Source organism: Oenanthe melanoleuca, chromosome 1A, assembly GCF_029582105.1.
Source record: "Oenanthe melanoleuca isolate GR-GAL-2019-014 chromosome 1A, OMel1.0, whole genome shotgun sequence".
NCBI classification, from domain to species: domain Eukaryota; kingdom Metazoa; phylum Chordata; class Aves; order Passeriformes; family Muscicapidae; genus Oenanthe; species Oenanthe melanoleuca.
Window position 1 is genome coordinate 4,978,407 of NC_079334.1, and position 11,228 is coordinate 4,989,634.

General features: G+C 41.7%; 1 protein-coding gene across 2 annotated transcripts in view; it reads left to right on the forward strand.

Annotated features, from left to right (window-relative positions):
* Positions 1 to 9,842, forward strand: part of AGK (acylglycerol kinase) — a 32,335-nt gene extending 22,493 nt beyond the window's left edge. For both annotated transcript variants that reach the window (XM_056482652.1, XM_056482654.1), the window contains 5 exons: positions 879 to 1,020; positions 1,261 to 1,358; positions 3,539 to 3,609; positions 7,377 to 7,461; positions 9,366 to 9,842. In XM_056482652.1, the coding sequence (XP_056338627.1) occupies positions 879 to 1,020; positions 1,261 to 1,358; positions 3,539 to 3,609; positions 7,377 to 7,461; positions 9,366 to 9,560 (591 nt within the window). In that variant the 3' untranslated portion in view covers positions 9,561 to 9,842. The remainder of the gene's footprint in view (positions 1 to 878; positions 1,021 to 1,260; positions 1,359 to 3,538; positions 3,610 to 7,376; positions 7,462 to 9,365) is intronic.
* The last annotated feature ends 1,386 nt before the right edge of the window (positions 9,843 to 11,228 follow it).

Consider the following 11,228-nt stretch of genomic DNA (forward strand, 5'->3'; position numbering starts at 1 on the left):
GTGGGCTCTTGGCTATGTTATTTTAGTATATAGATATAAAAATCAATCAAATGATTCCCTCCCTAAGTCCTATATTTGAAGCATTTTGGAAATTCTTTTCAAAGCAATGACAGGAAATAAACTTTGTCAGTCTGGAGATATTTCAAAAGCTAAGGTTCTTCTATAGCCCTGGTACTGGAACCTAAAATATCACCAAGAATAATGTGTTAGTACTTTTTCTTTTTCTCTTTTTTTTTTTTTTTTTTTTTTTTAAGATGCTTTATAAAGCTCATGTGACTTGCCTTAAGAGCTTGTGTTGCTGTTTAGAAACACCTGACTGTCAGGTCAGGTCTGGATTGTTTGGGTTGCTGGAGAACAAGGGCCTGTCAGGTTTTAGTGCCCTTGGCACTGTAGTCTCTGTCTGTTTGCACTGATCCCACTGAGCAGTTGCTCTTTGAGGTTTCCTTTGTGCCATGCAGAAACCAGCTGTGCTTTCAGACATTACTGCTGGCCTGGCTGCTTTGGGTTGTTCTCTCCAGCCAGAAGCAGCTGTGTCACCCTGCCACAGATCAGGAGTAGAGGAGACATCCCTTCACTTTCTGTTCATAGTGGGGAAAATGCTCTCACTTCTGTGCAGGGAAGAGTTAGATTAGTGGATTTGGGAATTGTGAGTAATCTTTTTGAAACTGCAAAAATGTCATCTCACCAATGAACCTGGAGACTGGTGAGCCATAAAGTAGGCTGAGGCAGTGGGGGGGGCAGGTCTGAGTAGCTCTGCAGGACTGCATGTGAGTACACAATAAACAGGCTACAGGACTAAACAGAATAAACAGGTAATGCCCTAATGCTAAACAAAATGCCCTTTTATCTTCTGTCTTTCCTTTCCATGTCAACCCAAGGAGTGGCCTCAGAAGCATCGAGCTGCTCTCATGTACCTGGGTCCAACGGAGAGACCTCCAGAAGAGCCAGAGGGGACGTGCAGGCCTCATTTCTTTGTGAGGCTTTACAGGCGAATTCGGTCGTGCTGCTTCCCTCCAAAAGGTGGGCTGGGTGTGTTCTGGCACAAACTCACATGCAGGCTCTACTGTGCTTGTCTGTCTTTTCTGCTTCTCTCTAAATGCTGATGGTATTTTTTGTTTTCCTCAGTATTCCCAAGCTCCCTTTTAATTTTTGAAGGTTTTGACATCTTAGAGAAACAAAACTAGTCTGGCATCTGCTTCATAGTGCTCTGTGTAATTAAATTCCACTTAATGATTGATACCTTCTCTTCCTGATGTGCAGAAGCCTGTGAGGAGGTAGCCCCTGAGGACTGGGAAGAACTGAACTTGTCCACCATTGAGCTTTCCATTGCAACTCAGAACAGGCAGCTTGATCTAACAGTAAGTCCATAACATAATTGGATTCCAAATGGTGCCTGCCCACCCTTTGCCTGTCCTGCTAAACTCCCATTCTTGTGTCTATATAAGTAACATTTACTGCCTCATTCAAGAAGAGGTCTGTGATTGAATCCAGGAATGGGAGTTTCAGAGCCAGTGTAAAAGCACTGGGGACCAATGTAAATCTGGGATTCAGTGGGATCAGAAAGAATTTGTACAAGGTTTCAGTAGCCAAACAGGAGTTTTAGGATTGCCCATGAATAAACAAAGCACCAAGAAGCATTCATTTTGCTCTTCACCTATGCAAGAGTGATTCTCTTTTATCAACTTCTGCTAGAAGGAAGCTGAGCCTGAGTGTCGGGCTGGAATTTTTGATTCTCTCATTTTAAAACAGAGTGGAGTTAAAAATAATTGGTACTAGGGAAAAGACAGAGGCTACACTGATTTGAAGAAAAGGAAGTGCAGGTGGTTGAAAGAATAGAACCAAGGCAGCAAAGGAACTGTTGCTGTCATAACCTTCTCAGCATGTTCATGCTGTTCATTCACTGGTTTAGAACTTCTCTTTGGCTTATGCCTGTGTTTTGCTGCAATTTTACTGCTGTGAAAGCTATTTGGATACATGTCAGTCTTTAATTTTACAGGAAAATGCTAACAGTGATCCTATTCTCATGAGCTTCCCTTCATTTCCTCCTCAAGGCTCCAGGAAACCCTTGCCACTATAGCTAGGTTAATAGGAGGTGTTGAACTTACTGCACCAAATTTCTTCCTTAGAATTCAGGGTCTTTAAAACATGAAAACCTGAATTATATTGATATGTTATCTTGTAGGATCAGACCAAAAAAACCCAAACAGGCCAATACAATTTTTTAAATGTTCTCCTGCTTTCTCCTGAGAATATACCACATGAACTTCAGTTTCTTCTTTGTTGTGGTTTATAATTTGGACTGTCAGTGTCCTAGTAATGATAAAAGCTAGACAGAGACTAGTATTTGGGTATTTTTTTGTGGTTTCTAGGTGGCACTTGGACACAAGAGTTTTGGTTGTTGAACTGGGTTGGAGCCAGTGATGTAAAGTAAAAACAGAATTTCCAGGAACAGAAAAAGAAAGTGACTGCCACAAACTAGCCCTTATGCTCTTTCTGTTGTTTGGTTTGTTTTGTCTCCCTTAGGCCTTCAAGATGCACTTTAATATTGGTTTTGAAAAGAAGGAAGTGATGGAGAGTTCTCAGGTCTCTTGCATAGCCTAGAAAAATAGACAAGTTCATGTTAGGCCAGTTGTGCTTTCCTCTTTCTAGAGTTGGAAGTATTTTGATATTGCATCTCTTTTTCTACAAGTATAGATCCCTTATTGTGCCAAAGTCCCTATCTTGAAACCATTGTCCATGTAGCCTCAAAGCTGAACAGCAGCTCTCTGGAAGCAATACCAGGCCATACCTGCTGCCTGCTGCCAGCCACTGCTGTCTGTCTCACCTCAGATTCATGCAGAGACTGCCCCATGGAAGAGAAGCTGATAAAGCCATGCAGGTGCAGCTCAGGCAATGCCTTTGCAGAAGAGAATAAAACAAATTACACTAATAGATGCATTTATTTTTACTTCTGTCATTTTGATTGCATCTGCACTAGGACTTTTGCCAGGACAGAAATATTAAAATAAGTAAAAAAATAACTTGCATCTTAATCAAAGTTGCTTTTCTGGAAAAAGCTGCACTGTATACTCAGTTCAAGGGCAGGCTGTAAATAGGAGAGAAGCTAAGTAAGGAGTTTAAAGGATTGTTACCAAGGACACTTTGATTCCAATTTGTATTGTTTAAAATTCTCTTACTGTGATGTTTGATGGCCAAATGTTGTATCATTGTACTATTGCTTAAATTCATGAAAGACACATGGAATGGAAATTAAGTAAACCTAAGAGGTCTGTTATTGTCTTTAATTGTAACAAGAAGCCAAACGTGTGACTCATTATTTTGCTTCTTGTGGTATTTATTGAATTAATGGGAAAAGACTGACTGTAATTACTAATTCAAATCCCAAACTGAGATTTGAATAAAGCATGACATGCAGAAATGCATCTTCTGCCTCCTTTTGTGGGACAAAGGACTGGCTGTTGTGTGAACAGATTGCAGTGTCATGGGTGTGGCATTTTCAGATGTTAACTGCTTGATTTCTGAATCCTGTTTTGCACAGCGCACTGAGGACTTCATGAATATTTGCATTGAAACAGACAATCTCAGCAAACAGCAGTTTGTTCAGAGAGGGTGAGTATGGGAAGGCTGCAAAAAGGGGACAGGATCTCTGAAAAGTCTGCTGGTTTTCTTTCATGCTGTGCTGCAAAATTCAGAAGCACACCAGTCAGTAACAGCTTCACAGGGACTAACTAATACTTCTGTTCTTTAAAATTCTTACTCTTCTTCTGTTTCTGTAAACAAGGCAGAACTCCAGAACCTGGACTGTCATTATTCAGATCCTGGAGTTCTTCCTAGCTTCTGTTTGCTGTACTTTTCATCTTTTCCCCTGTTGCTATAAGTCAGTGCTGCTTGCATATTACTGTCATTACTGAGTTTTACAGGCAGCTGTGCAGACTTACCTCAGAATCTTTTAGCCCTTTCTGCTCGGTGGATTGAGAGGTGGGTCACAGAGCTGGTATGTTTGTACCAGTGGTACCTGAGAATTCTTGAACTGTGATTAGACAGGCTCTCTTCTAAGGAAAGAGCTTCCTTGCCTCAATAGCTCTTGTGAGGAATTAGGTCTGAGCTGGAAGAACTTTGGAAGATGTGAATTTAAACAGGGACTTTAAGCAAATGTATTGGCCCTGCTTGTATGTGGAATAAGAAGGCTGCAGGTATGAAGAAGCAGCATGTGGAGAAAGTGAATGTTATTGCTTCCTTTGTGCTTGGGATGTTGTCTTGTAGTGTGCTTGTTCCTCCTGCTCTCACAAGACACAAATCAGAGCTGCCTTTTCCAGCTCCTTACAGTCCCACTCACAAATACATTGTGTCTTCAGTGCAGGTTTTACCAGCAACAGATTTTCCTGCTAGATCCAAGGGAGCTCCTCTCCATATTGCCCTTTAATTTGCTGTTTTCTCAGTCTTTGAGCTCCCTCTAGTGAAATCAGTGGGAGAATTTCAGTGCAGTTTTTTTACCTCCTTGTCATCACCCTAATTTTTCCTGCAAGATACTTGTTTATGACTCTAATGGCAACTCAGACCCATTATTTGAGCCTCCCAGGATCCTCAGTGGGAATAGAATCTTCTGACCTATGCATACACTGTAAGTCAGGTTACCACCTGCAGCAGCTTTTAAATTGCATGAGCATGTGGACCATGGTTGGTTTGGACTGGTTTGTTTGCTTTGAAGGCTGCAGAGGGAAAGGAGGAAGTGGTTTTCATATTAGAAGCAAGAGGAATCTGGTCTCCTAAAGGAGAGAGATAAAAATGTTAGTCTGAGTTCTCAAACACTTTGCTAGCAGAAAAATGTAGATGAGCTTGTGTGACTTGAGGGAGGCATATTCAAGTTATTCCCAGTGTAAATAATACCTCCTGTGCTGACTGGACATGCTTCCTGCAGTCGTGTGGCACATTTCTGACTGCAGTTACAGTGTGTGCAGAAAAAGCCTCTGAGGAGCATTACCACTGCCCTGCTGTTGAGAGCTAATTAGAGGCAGTACTGAAAGCTTTGAGCTGTTCAAGCAAAGTTCAGAGAAACAAGCTCTTTTGATTAAATAGTGCCAAAAAGCCTGTAGGTAACAAAGAAAGACAAAGGGGGGTGGGGGAGCAGTGGGAGGGGATGGTTAGTTGTACAGAGAGAAGTCACAGCAGAAAAAAGGTGCCTTGTTTTTTCAAGGCAGAATCAGGGTGTGTTCAGAGGTCCCACAGTGCCTTTGCCACCTGGATTTGAGTTAAACCCATTATCAAAGGCCCCCCCATTGCCTAGCACCAACAGGGTTTGTCTTTGGAAATGTGTGAAACAGCTCTTTCTTTTTTCTTCTTTTTTAGTGCACAGTTTAAATACCAGAATTTGGGGGGTTGAAAAAAGGTATTTCCCCTAAAAACCTATCAGTGCAGATATCAAGGGGTTTTTATATTGGTGAGGGCACTGACATGAGATGATGAGAACTGATGGGTCACTCACACAGAGAAAACCACACATCCAGCAGGAAACTACCATGGAGGCTCAGGCAGTGTGTGTGTGTGTGTGTGTCTGTGTCTGGGGAGATGTGGGGGTGCATCAGTATGCTGGAGGGCAGCTGCTGTTGCATTTCCAAGAAAGGAGGAGGACATCCCAGGTGTATAAAAGTGCCCTCTGGCTGTGGATCAGATTTGTGTGAACAAGAGCTTCCACAGCAGCCACAGAGCTGATGTTTAGATAAACTGGGGGAAGAAGAGTTGTTTACAGTGAAGTGCTGCAAGGAAGGAGAGCAGGCATGGAAAATGTGGCATCAGTCATCCACATCCTGGTAGCCAGTTCAGATTCTGTATATGAAAGTATGGAGAGCTATCACTCCAGGGATGAGTACAGTTATCATCTACAGTGCAGAAAGCTGGGCTTTCTTGTTAGAGGTCTTACTCTGAACCATTTAACATTGGCAGCTTCTGGATATGTGAAAACAAGGTTCCAGTTTTGTGTTATGTGCAGAAGGTGTCGCGGTTCTCTCTGTATTTTTGTGGTACAGCATACAGTGGGATGCAACATGGATTCCATTTCCATGCAATGGAAACTTGCTGTTAGACTTCTGGTCTTGTTCCTATTGCACACTGCTGTCTGGTCTTGAGTGACGAGCAGAGTCTAAGGGAAATGAATTCTATTTTTTTTTTTTTTTTATGCTAGACCACTAGAGGGGCAATCACTGCAAGTGGAGTTGTGTCTTACTTGCTTCTACCAGTGTTCTCCTTTGATTGATCTATAATTCCATATCTTGGCTCTTTTGAGTTTACCTTGACCCTACAAATACATCTCTATAAAGCTTCATGTGCCTTCATTGACCAAAAAAAATCTGCTTGCTCACCAGAGTATGCCTTGTATGTATCTAGTATCTAGGACCTTGTATGATAAACTCCAAGCAAGTTAAACTTTTAAGTGGGGAATCTTGCTGCTTGTTTGTACAGCACTATATAAACCGACAGTATTGCATGCCATCAATGATTTATAATTTATATTGCTGGAGGATGTTTAATTCCCTCACAGTCACTCATCAATCTTTTAGTGTATACATATTTGATTAAAACCAAACTTTCCACAGTTAATATTGCTTCCGTCCTTCTCTGCCCTTTCCTTAGCTTTTCTTCCTTTGTCTTTGATTTTCATCTTCTGTTTCAACCCTCTCTTCTCATGTTCCTTCTCTGGGATTTTCTGTGACTTTAGAGGCACTGCTTTCCTCAGGGCATGGAAGATTTGGTGTACAGGGAGATTCTGACATGCTTTTGTGAGTTCTTTTCCTAGGCAATATTTAAATACACCCTTCTATCATATCAGCCCAGAGATGGAAATTTGGAGACAGCAGGCATTGCCTGTCAGAGAAATATCTGTGATAATTCTGCCATGCTTGAGAGTTGTGGTGTATTAACACTGTAATTCTGTGCTGTCATCTTTGCTATTTGTTACATGATAGTAATTTAATGGTTCAATGTAACTATAATTCTATCCTTTTTTGGCTTAGGCTGTTTAGGTTGCTGGTAAGTTTAGGTGCATGAGATACCAGGGGATGGTAGTCACTGCAGGAAGTGCACAGTTCAGCAGGAAGTGAACAGCACAAAACTGAGCTCAATGTTCTAATATATTCAGTGAGACTCAGAGCAGAAGTTAGTTGGAGGCTGTCAGTGCATTCTGATGTGCACTGATGCAGCAGAAAAGGGAAGGACTCTTCTATTTTTTCATAGTTAAACAAATATTTGTATATATATATATATATGTATAACCTCTACGTTTACCAAATGCATAATGATTGCCACAACAAAATGTCATCTCTGAAGAAGGCTGTTTCTGAGAGAAGCATATTCTTACCTTACCTCTCTTTTGGTTTGGACAGAAGTCAAAAGATGAGTGATCCACACATGTGCCCTGAAGGGAGTCAGCACATCCAAGCCAGCAGATGCATCTTGCAACTTCCAGAGGTGAGAAGATGAGACAGCTGAAAAACTCTTTCACTTTGTTTCTTGTGCCTTTTGATGCTGCACATTTAAGAAATTTCTACTCTAAATCTGGGAGACTGATTGCACTGCAAGTGAGACACTCAGTTCCACAGTGCAGCCAGAGTCCCTTGCCAGGACATACATACTGCAGTTCCCCAAGTGGTCTGTAAACCTGAAGGGGGAGCTTTGTTCTGCCAGGAAATAGTGGCAGATCTTTTATGAAGACAGTCATGGTGCTTAAAGGGTCTCTTACTTGAGTGTATTGCTATTATACAAACGGGAAGTTCCACCTGAACATGAGGAAGAACTTCTTTACTGTGCAGGTAACCAGGCACTGGAATAGACTGCACAGGGGAGTTGTGGAGTCTCCCTCACTGGAGATACTTAAGAACCACCTGGACACAATCCTGTGCCATGTGCTCTGGGATGACCCTGCTTGAACAGGGAGGTTGGACCAGATGATCCACTGTTAATTCCAACATACCCCTTCTGTGGTGCTGTGGTATGCAGATCTTCTCCTTAGCATTGAAGATATGAACATTTTGCCCTATAAGGTATTGTGCTGTAGAGAAGAAGATAAGTATTAGAGACAAAGGAGGGTAAGACAGAGCAGGGGAGCTTAGATCAGCATACAGGAAGTGCCTCAAGACTTTGAAATGATGAAGCTGAGAAAGAAGACGAAGCTGTGCCTGCCTGAGTAATTTAGATTCATCTTTTGCTACCTCTGAGCTGTTATTGCAGCCCTGAGAGGACAGTTTCTTGTTTTCATAAGGACATGAAATCAGTCTCACAGATAATTTCTGTTTTCAAGTGGTCTATCATTTGGCAAAATAATTCCATATTAAGGGAGAAGGAATGTGTTGAAAGGCAAAATAATCTTTGCTACCAAGTAAAAATCATGAATTATGATGTCATGATTAAGCAGCATCCTAATACTTCCACTGGATTTAGATCATGGCAGATTTGTGATTCTGAAAGAATACTCTGCAGTGCTGGTCTAAGTAAGGGTTGTGGTATGAAATGAGCTGTTCATACTGCAGCTGCTGCTAAGATCTTCAGAACATGGGTGCATGGTACAGAGCAGTGCTGTTTGACTCCATGGCCCAGCTCCAGGGAAGGAACTGGAGGCAGCCCAGATGTGTCTCACTAGCTTGTGCTGATGGAGGTGTGGACTGCTTTGCTGTACCTCTGACTGCCAGAACTTGTACCAGTTCCTCTAGTCCGTGCTGCCCTGGTGTCCCAGTTCCCTTGGAGCTGGTTTGAGTGCCCACATAGCACAGCCCTCCCATGAGTCAAGGGCACACAAAGCAGTCACTGAAGTTGTTTCTAGGTAAATTCAGCCTGCCATTTTGATGAATGGTTTTAATCACATGGTGACTTTATCAGCATTAAATACTTGAGAAAATTCTACCGCTGAGTAATTCCTGGCCAGTAAAATACTTTGCATCTCATGTTTCAGATCAATATAGTAACACAATGCTGAAAGGGGTTTTGTAACATGGGTTTAATAGAAGTTACTTAACAGGCATTTCTGCAGATTAGTTTGTCACCACTGGCAGACCCAAGATCTAAGTGCACATAATTATAGTTCCAATAGCAAAGAATCCTTCAGTATAAACAATGTGGGTCATTAGAGCTTCCTAGTGTTTAATTATCACTAATTAGTAACTAAGTGAGGTAACATCTTAAGCACTGGATTCTTAATACATTCTGTACGGTGAAGAACAGGTCTCCCTGTGATGTGGAGAGCAAATGGGCTGGAAGGCAGAGGCAGGGGGTCATCTTGGTTGAGACTGAGCTAAGTATGCAACTGTATTTTATTAGTAAAATCAGCATTACAGCCTTGCTGAATTGATGCTTGAGGTTGAACTGTTCTGTGCACACAGGGCACTGAGGGATCCTTTGGCATTGATAACGAGGAGTATGAAGCTATGCCTGTGGAGGTGAAGCTCTTACCCCGCAAACTCCAGTTCTTCTGTGACCCCAGAGTGAGAGAGCAGATGCTGCAGGCAGCAGAAGAAGGAGAATGCCAGGCAGAGGGGCAGGGCTCACCACCAGCGTGTTGTCATCAAGACTCATGAGACCAAACTAACCAATTAACCCCACTAGACTAATAAGCCTTTTGGCTGTTTTATGTGCGAGCTACTTCCATCGGAAGTGTATGATTTGACTGGTCTTAAAGGGGTTAAAAATGCAAATTAAAATTCTGAAAAATACATCTTAACTTGATGGCATCTTTTTCTTCCCCTCCCCTAAGAAGTCATCATTGTTCCATTTACAACACTAGAGGGTGAGTGCTATGTTCCAGATGCTACTGCTGTAATGCAATTGTATATTCAAGTAAAATTTAAGTATATTTGCCATTGTGTTCTAAGAGTTTAGGTTTACTTTACCCATGCAAAAATCTTGCAAAACCTGGGATCTTGGAAAAAAAAAAATTTGGCAGGGAGTAATGCTAAGGAATTTTCTGAAACATTGGAATTGCCACATTAAAACAGGTAGTTGGTTATCTGCTCTGTCACAAAATAAACTGAAGATTGGTGATATAGAACTTGAAAGCAAGTTTAAAAATTCCCTGTACATATCTGGATAAGGTATTTATTTTAATTTTTTTCATCTTGCCAGATTCAACAGCACAGAGTTCCAGTAATTGTCTAGTAGAAATGTATTCCTTTGGTCAGTTTAGGTCTATTGCACAGAAGCAAATTGGAAAACATCATTGACCAAAAGCTCTATGAAGTACACTTGGAAAGACTCTTTAACAAGCTGAGTGAGTCTTTTTTTTTAAGTATTTATTTTATTCCTGCAGTAGTATAATGCCAGTAAGGACATCCAAATAACATTTATAGTTTATTGTGATTGCTCTTCTCTCTAATGTAAACATTCATGTAAATGCTCACCACTCCATATGCAGCCTCCATCCCCTGGAGCCTCAGTGCCATAATTAGTTTTGTTGCTTTTATGAACTTTTGTTTATAGCTTTAATTGCTGAAAGGAAGTATTACTGATTTAGGCAAGCTTATCTGTTGCCCTTATTCTAACTTAGAAATTCACATGATTCTGCCTTGCTTAATGGAAGAAGGAAAATTGTCCTTATTTTTCTGGTGTGATTGTCTGTAGTCAACGTGTTACGCTGTGCTCTTGTCTGAGTTCACTTGTTGACTCTCTGCTGTTACCAAAATACAGACATAAGTGAGTTTGCTTCCAGCAGTTCTGTCAAGGCCTGAATCCTGGCAGCCTGTGCTCCAACAGCATCCTCTGCTGGAAAATCTTAAAGGAAAAATGCCTCAAAAGGGGAAGCAGGGTTGGGTTTCTGCATCATGCTGAAACCAAACTGCATGTTCTTCTTCCCTGGACTACACTGTGGAGGGACAAATTACCTAAACTAGGTGATCTTTCAAGTCCCTTCCAGCCCTAGCTATTATATAACTCTTGATTGAGACTGAAGGGGGTAGAAGCCTGCTAGTTCCTTTTCTCAGTTATGCTGGTGATAGGACCTGGTTTGTGCTTTTGGTTTGCAGAAATGGAGAGTGCCCATTGGAGCCCTGGGTCTTTCCAAGGGACATGGTGGTTGTGCTTTGCTCTTTTTGCTTGCCACAGAGACACCTGGGACATTGTTCTGCAGCCCCTGGCTCATTCAGAGTCAAACACAGTTCTCACCACTGGAGTTTTTCCTCAAGTTGATGTTTCTGTAATAAAATTAGCAATGTGTTTTTTCTTCAGTGGCAGGAAAGACAAGGCAGCAGCCA